This window comes from Ylistrum balloti, unplaced genomic scaffold (genome assembly GCF_031769215.1).
Source record: "Ylistrum balloti isolate Yb309-2 unplaced genomic scaffold, AGI_CSIRO_Ybal_v1 Utg369850, whole genome shotgun sequence".
In the NCBI taxonomy this organism is placed as follows: domain Eukaryota; kingdom Metazoa; phylum Mollusca; class Bivalvia; order Pectinida; family Pectinidae; genus Ylistrum; species Ylistrum balloti.
In genome coordinates this window covers 3,423,801-3,440,326 of record NW_026782003.1, presented here as the reverse complement: position 1 = coordinate 3,440,326, position 16,526 = coordinate 3,423,801, and the positions used below count along the sequence as shown (strand labels likewise).

At 33.7% G+C, this 16,526-nt stretch overlaps 2 protein-coding genes across 2 annotated transcripts; one reads left to right on the top strand and one right to left on the bottom strand.

Annotated features, from left to right (window-relative positions):
* Positions 1 to 9,928: 9,928 nt before the first annotated feature.
* Positions 9,929 to 10,474, top strand: LOC132545568 (dynein light chain Tctex-type 5-like). Its single transcript, XM_060209258.1, has one exon. It carries the CDS (start codon positions 9,929 to 9,931, stop codon positions 10,472 to 10,474), a length of 546 nt encoding a protein of 181 aa, XP_060065241.1.
* Positions 10,475 to 15,643: 5,169 nt separating this feature from the next.
* On the bottom strand, positions 15,644 to 16,297 carry LOC132545485 (dynein light chain Tctex-type 5-like). The gene has a single exon (XM_060209168.1). The coding sequence runs from the start codon at positions 16,295 to 16,297 to the stop codon at positions 15,644 to 15,646; it is 654 nt and encodes a 217-aa protein (XP_060065151.1).
* Between the last annotated feature and the right edge of the window lie 229 nt (positions 16,298 to 16,526).

The following is a 16,526-nucleotide window of genomic DNA, read 5'->3' as shown; positions in this document are numbered from 1 at the left end:
TTGTCGATAATACTCAGAAATATGACATATTATCGATAATATTTAGGATCACCAAGTTATGCCGAGAATTATTAGAATAATTATTAGATAATATGTAGATATATTGAAAATTCAATGAATGATGTTTATTGTAATAGGACCTGCTAGATATTCTAATAATTAACTGTTTCTTGTTTGATGTATTTTACATCCACCACTTTTCTTGTTTCTGTGAATGAAATCAATCACTTCAAAGCGTTCAATGTTTCGTCGGCTCACTTCCGGAAGAGTATGTATGTACCGTCAATTAACGTGACGTCATTTAATTGTTGTTGTGATCAACAGAAGGACAGAATAACCAAAACAACAACTGAAATTGCTACAGAAACGTCAGCCACCAATAAAGATACCTCATGTAAAATTTATGACGTCACTTCCTTGTTCTGATTCAGAATTAAAGAGAAGTAAAATACTCCTATGTATGAAACAGTTTGTATAGACAATATACCTTTATAACGTCATACGGAATATGAACATGTTTAAAAACGAATCTTTAATCCAAGTGTTATTTCTGCCGCTGTAAAGATTCTTATTGTGTCGGGTTTTATACATTTGCTATGGTAGTGTGATTTTGTAGACTTGTTGTGGTAGTGAGATTTTGTACACTTGTGATGGTAGTATGTTGTACACTTGTTATGGTAGTGTGATGTTGTACACTTGTTATGGTAGTGAGATTTTGTACACTTGTTGTGGTAGTGTGATTTTGTACACTTGTGATGGTAGTGTGATTTTGTACACTTGTGATGGTAGTGTGATTTTGTACACTTGTTATGGTAGTGTGATTCTGTACACTTGTGATGGTAGTGAGATTTTGTACACTTGGTATGGTAGTGAGATTTTGTACACTTGTTATGGTAGTGTGATTTTGTACACTTGTGATGGTAGTGTGATGTTGTACACTTGTTATGGTAGTGTGATTTTGTACACTTGTTATGGTAGTGTGATTTTGTACACTTGTTATGGTAGTGAGATTTTGTACACTTGTTGTGGTAGTGTGATTTTGTACACTTGTGATGGTAGTGTGATGTTGTACACTTGTTATGGTAGTGAGATTTTGTACACTTATGATGGTAGTGTGATGTTGTACACTTGGTATGGTAGTGTGATTTTGTACACTTGTTGTGGTAGTGTGATTTTGTACACTTGTTGTGATAGTGTGATGTTGTACACTTGTTATGGTAGTGAGATTTTGTACACTTGTGATGGTAGTGTGATATTGTACACTTGTGATGGTAGTGTGATTTTGTAGACTTGTGATGGTAGTGTGATTTTGTAGACTTGTTGTGGTAGTGTGATTTTGTAGACTTGTTGTGGTAGTGAGATTTTGTACACTTGTGATGGTAGTGTGATTTTGTACACTTGTGATGGTAGTGTGATTTTGTACACTTGTGATGGTAGTGTGATTTTGTACATTTGTTATGGTAGTGTGATTCTGTACACTTGTGATGGTAGTGAGATTTTGTACACTTGGTATGGTAGTGAGATTTTGTACACTTGTTATGGTAGTGTGATTTTGTACACTTGTTATGGTATTGTGATATTGTACACTTGTGATGGTAGTGTGATTTTGTACACTTGTTATGGTAGTGTGATTTTGTACACTTGGTATGGTAGTGAGATTTTGTACACTTGTTATGGTAGTGAGATTTTGTAGACTTGTGATGGTAGTGTGATTTTGTACACTTGTTGTGGTAGTGAGATTTTGTACACTTGTTGTGGGAGTGCGTTTTTGTACACTTGTTATGGTAGTGTGATTTTGTACACTTGGTATGGTAGTGAGATTTTGTACACTTGTTGTGGTAGTGTGATTTTGTACACTTGTTATGGTAGTGTGATTTTGTACACTTGGTATGGTAGTGAGATTTTGTACACTTGTTGTGGTAGTGTGATTTTGTACACTTGTTGTGGTAGTGTGATTTTGTACACTTGTTGTGGTAGTGTGATTTTGTACACTTGTTATGGTAGTGTGATTTTGTACTTGTGATGGTAGTGAGATTTTGTACACTGTTGTTGTAGTGTGATTTTGTATTGTTGTGGTAGTGTGATTTTGTACACTTGTGATGGTAGTGAGATTTTGTACACTTGTGTATGGTAGTGTGATTTGTGTGGTATTTTGTACACTTGTGATGGTAGTGTGATTTTGTACACTTGTGATGGTAGTGTGATTTTGTGATTTTGTACACTTGTTGTGGTAGTGTGATTTTGTACACTTGTTGTGGTAGTGTGATTTTGTACACTTGTGATGGTAGTGAGATTTTGTACACTTGGTATGGTAGTGTGATTTGTACACTTGTTATGGTATCGTGATATTGTACACTTGTGATGGTAGTGAGATTTTGTACACTTGTTATGGTAGTGAGATTGTGTACACTTGTGATGGTAGTGTGATTTTGTACACTTGTTATGGTAGTGTGATTTTGTACACTTGTGATGGTAGTGTGATTTTGTACACTTGTTATGGTAGTGAGATTGTGTACACTTGTGATGGTAGTGAGATTGTGTACACTTGTGATGGTAGTGTGATTTTGTACATTTGTTATGGTAGTGTGATTTTGTACACTTGTTATGGTAGTGAGATTTTGTACACTTGTTGTGGTAGTGCGATTTTGTACACTTGTGATGGTAGTGTGATTTTGTGATTTTGTACACATGTGATGGTAGTGAGATTGTGTACACTTGTGATGGTAGTGTGATTTTGTACACTTGTGATGGTAGTGTGATTTTGTACACTTGTTGTGGTAGTGTGCTTTTGTACACTTGTGATGGTAGTGAGATTTTGTACACTTGTTGTGCTAGTGCGATTTTGTACACTTGTGATGGTAGTGTGATGTTGTACACTTGTTATGGTAGTGAGATTTTGTACACTTGTTATGGTAGTGTGATTTTGTACACTTGTGATGGTAGTGTGAATTTGTACACTTGTGATGGTAGTGTGATTTTGTACACTTGTGATGGTAGTGTGATTTTGTACACTTGTGATGGTAGTGAGATTTTGTACACTTGTTATGGTAGTGTGATTTTGTACACTTGTGATGGTAGTGTGATTTTGTACACTTGTTATGGTATTGTGATTTTGTACACTTGTGATGGTAGTGAGATTTTGTACACTTGTGATGGTAGTGTGATTTTGTGATTTTGTACACTTGTTGTGCTAGTGCGATTTTGTACACTTGTGATGGTAGTGTGATTTTGTGATTTTGTACACTTGTGATGGTAGTGAGATTTTGTACACTTGTTATGGTAGTGTGATGTTGTACACTTGTTATGGTAGTGTGATTTTGTACACTTGTGATGGTAGTGTGATTTTGTACATTTGATGGTTTTTTGTACACTTGTGAGTGGTACACTTGTGATGATGTGATTTTGTGATTTTGTACACTTGTAATGGTAGTGAGATTTTGTACACTTGTGATGGTAGTGTGATTTTGTGATTTTGTATACTTGTGATGGTAGTGTGATTTTGTACACTTGTGTGGTAATGAGATTTTGTACACTTGTTGAGGTAGTGTGATTTTGTGATATTGTACACTTGTGATGGTAGTGAGATTTTGTACACTTGTGATGGTAGTGTGAATTTGTACATTTTTGTGATAGTGTGATTTTGTACACTTGTGTTAACCTTACCGTACTTTCAACTTCATTTTATGTGTCAGAATGAGATAGGAAGATGCAAAACTAATATATATTATTAATGAATAAAATTGCTTTTTAAAACTGCACGAAACCGACACCGTATATCACACTATTCATTGCCCCTAGTCATGCAAGTTATCGCTAATGTAGCTATATACAATATACCGGGGCATCGACTTCTTTTTTCATACTATACTCTCGAGTGTCACCTTTATAACAATGCTAGCCATTGTCCTCTCTCAGATGGGAATATCTAATTATTTGTCTAATCATATCTCCATTGTTACATTATTGAATGACATATTGTTATAAAAGAAATCGATTTCTTTCTGGAAAAAGTGTGTATGTGTGTACTTTGGTATATTATTTCTACCTGGATCATGCAATACACATGAAACCAAAGGAAACTCCGACTTATGAATATTTACATCAGACAACTTAAGTGTGAATTGTTCTGGAGAATCGCATTTCTAGCGAAGAATCATGACATGAAAAGAGCATCACATGGAGAGGAATATGTCAAGACGTCATTGTTGAAGAAAAGCGATAGGAGCTAGCCTAGAAGACGCATTGGAATTTGAAGAATGAACAACACTATAGCGTAATTGGTATGTATATGGGTCTTCGATCGTTGAACATTAAATCCTTTCAGAACAGTATTGGTGAAAACTCGCACACATGCTGTCATTTGCATAACAGATTGATGCCGCGGCAGTGTGATCGTTAACACTTTCATAGAGGTATTTTATTCCATTTATACGTCAGTTAGAACACATGTGTCATCAATACCGAGGGGAGGTAACTCGGCTAGTTTGCTTGGTTACCTTGTCGTTGTATTGTCGGTCACGTGACAGCAATAGACAAAACGTAAAGGTAGTTGAGATAAGGAGAGTCTCGTGTGAATTTTAAAAAGTGCTGTGCGTTTTAATTGATGTATACACACAAGCGACTATACAATACAGGTAAGATTTCTAAGACAATGAGTCCTTATTTATTTTGATTTAATGTTTCTGAGTGAAATGACATGAGTATTTTGTTTCCAATTAAGATTGTGCGATCTTTGGATTTGTTGACGGTAGTCACTGTAATTATATTTTTTTGTGTGTGTCACGATCACATATAGATTAACAGCTTACAACAGGTGGTGTAACTTTTTTTACATAGAGTACAACCACAGTTTGGTATAGAATTACAGATGTACACGGTGAAACTTATTGTCCTTTTATACTATGGCCGTTGTAAATGTATTGTTTATTACTATAATGAAACATGAAATGATCGATTTTACGCCTCGTGGTTGTTTAAACACTAACCCCTTTGTCAACAATAAGAGTCAGAACAGCAATTACGACGACAAAATTCGTTATTTACGTTTAGCAGTACTAGGCATATTGATTTAGTACTGAATTCATTTTGTAACGAATAGAAACAATTAATATATAGTATACTTTTATTGTACAATAGCTACATATCATAGATATAATGTTGGTTATACCATTACGCCAATGGAAGTATGAAGTAAGTTGTGTTCATTTTCTACGTTTACGTGTATTTGAGAACGATTTTTACCACAATTACGTTTGTAATGAAGACAGTTTATGAAGGTGACCAAATGTCATCAAATGTTATCAATGTGAAGAAATATATGTTCCCTAGAAATAAAACAAGTATTTAGGAAAAGTAATATCGGTTAAACCTAGCTATAAATTCTTTTTAGGGAGTAGATATGAATGTTTGTATGGGAATACTCCTATATTACACCTTGTATCCATAGATTGGACACGCCATATTAAAAAATTGAGAAGTCTCGTCATCTCAGAAATATATTTAAAATTGCAGTAGCTCTGTCTAAATATAGAGATTTGAAATAATTATTGTACTTGATATATTAGATATAATTCTATGAACTGTGGAGAAATCTTTGGAGTGTTCTATTCACGTATGCGAACCTGGTGATCATTTTCATGTTTTGAGAGTGTTAAGCTTACCCTGGCTGACCCACTTGTCAGGTAATTGTATTGTATGCATGATCGAGGGACAAGAATGAAGGCAATTCTATTAATACATGGCCGATAAAGGAGAGCTCTTCAACAATACAGCCTTGAACTGTTTATTTAACTGCTTATCAACATGATTACGTCCCGATAGATCTAAAGATCCCCTTCGGACTAAATCTAAGAGACGTCTATTCTTCTCTAAACAACTACTTCAACTTCTCGAATTCCATCACCTGACAACGGGAAGCTTTGTCTAAACACACAACAATTTTATACTAATGTATGTATTAATTACATTAATTGAACGACCTAGTATTAATTGTTAAAAATCTTATTTTTGGGGACAAGTCGAAGTTATTTCTAGGCTGCTAAGGGTTGTTGTTACCGTTTGCTAATGTACCCGGATAGGTAACCATTTAAAACGTGTAACCATTATTCGTCATATCAATATTTCCCTATGTATGTGGCGACCTCTTGCTGTACCATTGTAACATTAATACCACATGTCAACATCCAGCCCCATACTATATCTATGTTAATGATCGATATGTGCTTAAAGTCATTTCGTCCGGTTTTTTTCTTATATTCCATACGTAAGTCGTTCCATGCAGTATGGAACAATTTTGATCACCATTAGATGTTATTGATTTCAGTAAAGTATTTACCAACGCAATTTAAATAAACATGTCTTACCTTCAAACTCCAATTACTAGCGTTTATTTTCTTAATTGGTGTCTTTGATGTGATATATATTCATGTGTTATATATTGAAACTAATTACCACTTTTATTGTATGGTAATACCAACCGACACACCAAGAACTAATAGCATCTTCAGTCACGTCATAATTTGATTTTCAAGGTTCTACTTTGATACGTATATACAAATGATATTAATCTATAGGCTATGTCAATAGTAGAAATTTATCTCTTTGGATTGATAATTATTCATTAAACTTTTTGTATGAGATTGGAGCACAGATATATTTTATCCGTATACTATCATACACTAAGTTATTCCATACTGTATATAATGTCCGAAACAGCTTGGTTATACTAGGGGGTAGGACCTAACAACACCAATTAGATATAAATACATGTAGACACTGGGTAACAAAGACAATGTAATATGATTGGCCGACCGTATACTATCAAAACAAAGAAATATACTCAGATCAATGATAAATTCGGTATGGGTGGATAGCCTTAGTCACCTTATACGAGTCAAACAGGATAACCAACAGGGTAATGGTGCACTTGACTACCAATCACATAGCTATACACCTTAAGGTATTCGTAATGCATTGCTTTTTCATACCATTAAAGTCTTTATAATTCTTTCACTAACTGCCACAGGTTTCATTCCAAGAGAAAGCTATGTAAGATGTGTAAAGGAAATCTTAAATACAGTGAATGTCAAGATAGAATACCAATCGAAATATCTTTATTGTAATAAAACGGTCCTTCAGAAACAAACAGCGTATATAATGAGTACGTATTTAGCATTGTTAAAGAAGAATGGATATGTAAATAATAAAATGTATGCATCCAAAATCACATTCATTCGTAGCATAAGGCCTCTACAAATACAGAAAAACATGGCTGCTTTTTAAATACTATTACTTGGCAAGATGTTGAAAACATCGATATGTTTACCAGTGGTAATAAATGTTTATGAGTGAGAATCCGTCGTTATGTATTCCTTAACAAATTTCGATGTACGAGAAAAAAGATCATAATTCTTTTTAAAATTACAAAAATACACCTTGGACTATTAAACACCTGCTTCTATTATGAATGTATTCCTTTAGTTACATTTAACCGTTCAACTCTATTCAATTTTTTTCCCGTAAACTACAAGAGGCATTAACGAACTTATTTGTTTGATATGTGGAATTGGCGTAGAAATTCAAAGTATGTAAATATCTACAATTTTATCAAGTCACCTTTTTCTTTACGACTCCATGTTTTAGGACGTAAACTAACTGGTGTGCGTTTTGTTTTGAAGGTGAATGTTTGATATTTAATGCTCACAGACGAAGGTCTAGGCAGTCATGTTAAGGGACCGCTTGAAGATCAAAAACATAGTTTCTGACACTTGGTATATTTACTGTAACGAGATCTAATATCGCCATGCTTTTCACATTCGTGTTATATTAAATGTCACGTTTGACGACCATTAAATATTTGTTGTGGTGCTTACCACAGCATCGATCAGATCTACACACAAAGACAACAATACTAACATTCGGGCAATCAATACGATCGTTTTTGCTGATTTTATTCTCAACAGCTTGTGGCGCTTGTAGGGGATATTGAGAAAAACGCTGTGACTGAAATATGTTTAATTATAGTTTGTTCGTCAGATTTAAATGTCTAGATGTAAAATTCAAGAAAGGGAAACCACAGTAGAAGCCTCTCCCAAGATAGACTTACAATCGATGGAGTTATTGTGTAGACATTTACCTGTAGGGTTGTGTAAACATCATGCACAATAAATTCCATGGTCATTAAAAAGCTTATTTTAAAATTGGTTCGAGGTACAAAAAACCTCAATAATTTCATCCAACCAGGGTTGGTAACTTGCTGTGATTTTAGGTAAGTAAATGGAAGATTTTTCTTTCTTTTGTGATTTGATAAGTAGCATGCCAATTTGAGGTGAGATGAACATGAACAAGATCTTGAAATGTACAGTATATTATAATAATACATAACATGTAAATAGCCAGCGCTACTTCAGATAAAACGTACTATTAAACACCTTAAGGAAACACTTGTATGTACAGCATTTACTCCTGGCGGCTAGACTTAGCCAGGCTACACTGGGAATAGAGAAACTGACAGTTGGTAGATTTCGACAGAGGTAAGGGTCACAGATCTTGTTCAAGTTTTTGCGTGATCGACTGTGGTCCACGTCGACATCATTCAATGGTATACATGTGGATACATGTATTGATATAGTTTTGTGGTCAGTTTCGTTTGTATAGTTCTCATGTTTCAGAAGTAAAGTTTTAAGTATGGTTCTTTTCATTCATATATTCTACAGTAGCGTTACAAAATTTTCATTTGACTAGACTGTATTTCAAATTTTACTACAACTGTTTAGATATGTTTTGCATTATAGTATAGATAGGCATATTTTTAATCGAAATAGCAAACGAGGTCATTCTATTCAAGATAAGAAAAACGGTGTTTAAACTACTTTAAGTGAATGGTGCAATATACAATATGTATGTAGAAATATGATAATATTAGACTTTTAAATTCTCCAAGTGTTTAAAAAAATAAGTGAATGAATATACAATACTAATTTGATGGGATTTTGTCTTGTCAGTTTGGTTTCTTTTATGTACACTGTATGCCTTCAACGAATCCATTATTCACCTATTATTTGAAGTAATGACCAGTAAGAATATATCAACAATACCTTGCCATATCTAGTAATCAACCTGCAAATGTAATAGAAAAGTGCAATAAAACACTATAACTAGGTACGTTGTATAAGTTCAGACTATGTAAATGTATATATGACCTTACTTAGGCGTTCATCGACTCAAAACGACAAACCTGTTATTTACGCCTTGTTAATGTGTATTCACTTCTCCTAACTGGATATTAAAATCTCAGAATACGCAATTGGCATAGTGTTTAGAAACTTCTTAAGAAGTATTCCGTTATTATCGAGCAGTTGTACTTATGTTGTACGCTCTCTTGTGACAGACTATATTGTATGAATGGTTTATGACTGACAAGAGGTAGTTGCTATCAACATACTCTTTGCAATAGGTATGAAAATTATGCTTGTAAGAAATTCGTATCCAATATAACATGGCTAGTGTTGTGCGACGATGTTTCATCTTAAAATTGAAAAAAAAATCTTTTTGGTAGATTGAATGAATAACCATTTAGCAATGGAAACAGGCCAATGTACTCCTATATTAGAATTGTAGGTATTTCTAAGTTTATGATACTTGCGATTACAAAACATGGTGTCACTATCAACTTTAAAATCTAGAAAACATATTAAAATGATTGCTTTTTGTTCAAAAATCTTAACAAATTTTTAGTACTTGTTTATGTATCCGTTACTGTAACATACATGACATGTGTACTCCTGTTAATATGAAATATTTTCTTTTGTTGTTTTCCAGGAGCTCATAGCAAGTTAGGGTTCTGGTTTTCTGACTGAGGGACCAGACAAGTCCACATACTGCAAATAACAGAAAAGTACGTTCTAGAATAAAAAACACTTCAGCAAAAATGGCGGATAGAAAGTCAGCATCGACGGATGCAGGCCCAGTGAAAAAGAGCATGAAACCCGCTACATCCGGACCAACTATAGTTGGATTGATGGCGTCTAAGCGACTGACAAGCAAACTCACGTCTAAGCTCGGTAAAGACAGAAGATCTTCATCAATAGCTGCAAGTAATGTCCATGTCGAAAAGGAGCCGACTTACCGAATGGAGCCCAACAAGAAATTCAGCTCTGTAAAGGCACGACAAATCCTAGAGGATGTCTTATCGTCTAGGTTAGAGAGATACAGATATAATTCTAAGTTTGCTAGAAACATGGCCAAGGTGTTAAGTGACGAAATTAAAGACCAGATGAAAGCGCTGCATTACGATCGTTACAAGTATATCTGTGTTGTTTATATTGGAGAGGTCAAAGACCAAGCAATGGAGCTCACAAGCAGATGCGCATGGGACAATAAATACGATAATTCAGCGACATATACGTACCAAGGATCATTCCAAGGAAAAGCCTGGTTTTGCAACGCGTCTGTGTTCGGAGTTTACAGAGAATAAATTGAACATCACGACAATCGATAATAAAACATGTGGGAAATCCGTAATAGGTTCTCCCAAATATCGGATTTTTGTGGAGGAAATTGAAATATCGTATACCAGAATACTACGCAAAAAGATGCGTTGCAAGTTAGCAAAAAGTGAACTCAAACTAGCCGAAAATCTACACGCATCGATAATAAGTTCGTCCGTCTGATAGTAAGGGACAATGTGTAAGATGGATGTCAGAATTGGAAGAGTTGTATATAAACATGTTTTCATGGATCATTTAGTTATCACTCATGCTGATATTGATTTATAAGGAAGTGATGACACTGCTTTTACAAGTAGTCATAATTGTCTGAAGTTATGCATTTATTGATATTAGGACTACTCTTTGATATTTACAATGATACTGTGATAGATAGATCTCTAAGTGGCATTTCTGCTACTAGAGAGAGCAATAATGTCTTGGATTGTGTCCACATAGAATTTATCTCAAATCGAATTCTATGTATGCTTGCTTACTAGATTTTGTGATGATATCTAGCTTTATTTTGTTACCTTCTGAATTTATGCTTATATATTTGCAAAACCATTACGATACCGTCCTTATTTTAAAAATGTTTAAAAAGCATCTCCTGATGCACATTGTTCTTTTGTTATGCAATTTATTGAAAACATGCGAAGTTGTACATCATACTTTTATCCACAATTTGTACATCGAGTAGAATCCTTTGGGACCATTTACACTATCCGCTGTAATCATTTTGCACTTCTCAAATAAATTTTTATTTATACATCTCATGCTAACGGTTTATTTTCCATATCTTTTAACATTTTACAGAACCTCAAATGGAATATGATTGTGTTTTCTTGTAGTAAGGAAACAGGTCTCGGAAAGACCTTAAGGTTTATTTGCCGCTTTGTAAATCGACGTAAGAAAACCAACGCAATTTCCTACAAATGTTTCAGAATAGTATCAGGCCAATCTATCAGTAAAAGTGAAAAAAGAAAGAAATACAATATTCATTTTATGTTGACCTCCTTTCGTCTAATTCTTTCTTTCCTTATAGAACTGATATGTAATTGACTGTATAATATATCTGTTTTGCCTTTCGTATGAATGTTTAGTCTTCGTATCATTTAGAAATTTGTCGCGATCATGTCCGTGGGGAGACCAGAAAATTCTTTTTTTTTTCGTTTTTTGTTTTTTGTTTTTTGTTTTTGTTGGGATTCTCATATTTTCGTTTCACGTTTTATTTAATTCTCTTTCGCTAAACACTACGGTTTTGTTCTGGAATGTTACACGTTATCATAGGAAAAACATATAGTATTAACCTCGTTAATACCAACTGAGTAATTGAGATTTTAGATAACTCAGTTCACACAAAGTAGCCACTGTAGTCCTGTACAGGAATATGCTTAGTAATCAACGATATGAATACACATTCCTAACAAACACCAACAGGACTAATTAAATCATACACATAAACGGACTATAAATCCGGCTAGCAGCGTGTAGTCGGTGTAACCCCGAATTTATTTCAGGTATAATGTACGCTATTGTACACGCTAATTCATAATTACATATTATATTAAACTTAATTCTTATCATTATTTGATACGTTTAGTTTGTCAAAATTTAAAGGATCCACACTATGCCATTTATTGCCTTTTTCTAACTAAATTGCTATTTTAAATTATATCTAACATCTATTTAAAAGCTTATATTTGATAAGAAGACACAAATTGGTACGTGAATTTATTGTCATCATAAACATAAAAATCGCAATAAAAGTCATGTAAAGGATATACCACTGTATACACTCTATGTTGGTATTGTGTAACATCTCTCTACCTTAGAAGAATAGACAGGTTAGATAGTCGATTTTTTTATGTTTTTTTCCAATCCATACTTGAATTTTAACAAAAAATATATTTAATCAAAGATTACCGCTAATTGATTTTTTTATGTTTTTTCCAATCCATACTTGAATTTTAACAAAAAATATATTTAATCAAAGATTACCACTAACACTTTTAAGATTTATTTTCTGTGGATTTGTCACGAAAGTGGATGTTCATAAATGGAAGTGTAACACACATAAAGCTTTGAGTGAAAACTAATAGTAGCTGGGAAACATTGCCTGCTTATGCTACTGTTTTTAATATACTGGTATTCTAAATATTGTAAAGGTATTTTTTGAAGACCGACATCTTCTATCTCCATATTCAGAGATATGTGTTAAAGTTTGTCAGTGCACTTGTCAAAATGTTGGTAAAGGCAAGTAAAAAGATGACATAGCATCACTCTCCGAATGAAATGATTTGCATACTTATTTATCAAAAAAGGAAATATTCGAAAATATAAACACTAGTTTTATATGATATTTAAAAGTTGTTACAGCAATTTCAAACTAGCACCAAAACACCAATATAATCATTGATGACGACATATCATTACGAATAATTCTTAACACTATTGCTTTAATCCTCAAAATACACAGAAAGAAATCTTTTAAGTATATCATTTTCTACTCAATAACTTCATCGGTTCTACTACACAGTAATTACTCAGTTAAAATTTTGTTGTGCATTGTGTTAAATTATAAATGTCTATAATTAATCATAAAGTACAAAGGGATACATCTCTGATATGACTCGTTTGTGTGTCCCTGTCTTAAGTCAGAAAGCTATATTCTACTCAACGAGTGTTGTTATCTTTGTATGTAAGTAGGTCAGATATATCATTATCACACTTTGGTGAGGAATTGTGCAACAATCGATAATTACCGAGTACGAAATCAGTTTAAATTGTTACCGTGAAGGATGTGTTACCTTGTAATGCTTTCAGTTCTCATTTGTCACGAACATTTTAATGGAAGTATCAGCTGTTAAATGACCTAAGACGTTTCATCATAAATCACCGACAATTACAGCTCTTCTGTCACTCATTGACAATGTGTCAAACTATCAAACTGTAATTGAAATGAAATCAGAGTGAGTTAGTTAGAGTACTTAGTTTGATGACAAGGACGCTCCTCAAAAGTACAACAAAATGAACATCTACGAGCAATAAAAAAAACATTACGAGAACCTATCTCTGACCTTTTCACAAAGCACGCTCTGTCACCGATGTCCTTTTAACGAACATCAAATAGTGTTAAACGGGTATTTACTAATGGGTCCGGCTATATATCAACTGTGTACCTACATGTTCGGGCGATACTCTAATCACTCGTTGGTGTTTATAGAGACACTCCAAACCCCCTTATCAAACGCTAAAATTGCTCGTATTATTGGCTTTTATACAGGCGGTCGTGTTTGTAGAGAGATGATTATGGGTACCAAGGTTCTTGTGAAGTAGTCTAAAATACAGATATCAAACAAGGGTCGAGTATATACCAATGTATGGAGATGTTTATTGAGTTAGCCGAACTTTCGTAAATAATTTTTGGCTACTGTATATGCTATTACGTATGTTAATTCTAGTCTAACTGTGAGACTTGTAAAAATTTCAGCTAATTAGCAAATGTCACTTTGTATGAATATCGTGAAAAACAAACGCATAAGATATGAACGAGATCAATGAGACTTATTTCTTTTTTATTACATAAATAACCCTATTATCAATGTAATAACAACAATTTCATTTTTATTCTGTTTTGTTTTTACACACGCGAAATATGATTCAGTAGACCTTTGTTTGGTTGAAGGTTTTCATTGTTTCACTTGTGACGTTCATGGCCTCATATGCATTCTGACATTTCCAAAGACAAATGGAAGAAAATTGTCAATTTATAACTTTTATAAAATTCTTTTTTAATAAATGTTTGCAAAAGCATCTAATTAATGTGATAAACAGAATCCAACATTCGTTTCCATATTATATTAAACTTATAAAACTCATCATCGCTATCATTTCATTATATTTGCGAGAGGTTTGGTAAAATGAAAATCTCTAAGACTCGTTTAATAATAATCATATGAATGGAAACTTATACTAGATCATATAGTTTTTCCTGTAGGTGTGTAAGCAATCTTCACCACACATCAATTTGCGAGATAGTAAACATCACTACAGGAATCAGAGATAAAATAACAAAAATGAGCACAGATGCATGTAATTTCCTTCTTTTAAGAATAATTATCAACTTTATTACAAAAAATGCCGAACAAATAAAATGTTTCTCATTCTATAGCCGTCGGTGTGTAACAGACCGTATCACTAACTGACTAGCCTTTTCTGTGTATATGTTAAGTAGTATATATTTGTGTATTAACAAAAGGGCGGTATTTTTAGAAATGTAATCAAGCTGATAGCTTTTTGTATGGACAAATCTGGTAACTGAAACAATTAACGTTTGCCAAGTGACACGAATACTTGTAATAAAGATTTTTCAATTGACACAGGTACTGGTGATAAAACTTGGACATCATGCATGAAATTCATTACCGTAGCCAAGTAATATCCGTTACTGATACAGTATAACATGAAAAAGTTTCAAGGGAAAATATTCATTTTCAATTTTATTCTTTTTTGACAAATTAAGTAATGCAATTGTAGTTTTATGTAATTTTTCATTAACTTAGAATACATTTTATTGTTTTGATCATACAAAAACATATTGACAATAAAACATGTAGTAATATACGGTAATAAAGGGATGCATTTTCTCTATTACTATCAGGTACACATTCAGCACATCTTACAATGAGCCAAAGTAGTCCTCAATACACAACATATCATACCTGCGTAACAATTTAACGATTACATTTCATTCCATCATACTTCACAATTTCTCTTGATCCCGAAATAAGTTGTATGTATACACTAATATGAACACTATTTAGCAAATCAATATTTCATGTTAGAAAAACAAGTACCATGTAAATAGCTTAAAATGAAGCAAAATATATAGTAATTTTACGATGAAGATATTGCAATGGTTTAATAATTGTACGATCAAAAATAGATAAGAGTTCCTTCAAATATATAACAAAATTTTAGTCTTCATTTTCAATTGTTTGGACTTATACAATGTATCAACAAGAAAATGTTTGTCAGTATAGCTGAAATCTACTCGGATTGCGTAGTCTGAGTGTCTACATACCTCTATAAAAACACATATCGAATTATTTCACCTGATCACCGATATATTTTACGCCGTAAATCTGTATATTGCACTATTCATTGTAAACACCGTACACTGTCGCGGTGGCGTATATGGCGCTGTTTTGGTAATTGCAGGTGGCAAAAGTGTCGACTTTCTCATCCCATGCACAGCGACTGGCGATTTGAATTCCTTGGTCCTTGTTTTCACCTATGAATACAATAACTATTATCTTGTACCTGTCAAACTTTAGCATTTTTACTCTATCCTTGATCTCCTCCGTGATGAGGCGACTCATATTTGAACAGAGACGCGGGTTGTATTTCATTTCACATAGTCGATCTTCTAGCACCTTGTTGGCTATTTTTTCGACCTGGACGAAGTTGAATTTTAGCGACTCTTTTGGTTCCATACGGTATGTAGGTTCCTTCTGGATACTAAGAGCCGACATACGCGAGTTTAATAGACTTCTGGTACGTCCAGCAAGAATTCGGGAAGTTAGTCGTTTTGCCAAACGTTTTGAAGCCAGTAATCCAACAAACGATGGACCAGATCTTTCGGAGAAAACAGGAGTTTCATTCTGTTTCAGCTGAGAGATGGAACTTATCTGTCTCTTCAGCAAGTAAGAACTGTTCGACTTGAGCAGGGGTGAGGTTTTGGCTTTTTCTCCCATCTTTGGTGGGAGGTTCGCATTCGATGCAGATCTTGTGGCTGGTCTGATATCCATAGTGTCCAATATCAACTTCACAAATAAAATGTTTTAACAGAATCCAGAAAAGAAACACTAGCAATTCTTTTAGAGGCTTTTATGACTTCTAAATCAATTCATAAAACATTTCACTGTTTTTCTCAATACATTTCATATCACTTTTACTTTGCAAAAGATTGTTATGAAGTCCGTCAAACGAACGTACTTTTACCTTGTATCTTGATCACTTCTCCCATATGCAGGTGCT

Bases quoted from the DNA above. Each gene is read 5' to 3' on its own strand.
- LOC132545568 (XM_060209258.1), top strand. From the start codon at position 9,929: ATGGCGGATAGAAAGTCAGCATCGACGGATGCAGGCCCAGTGAAAAAG.
- LOC132545485 (XM_060209168.1), bottom strand. From the start codon at position 16,297: ATGGATATCAGACCAGCCACAAGATCTGCATCGAATGCGAACCTCCCA.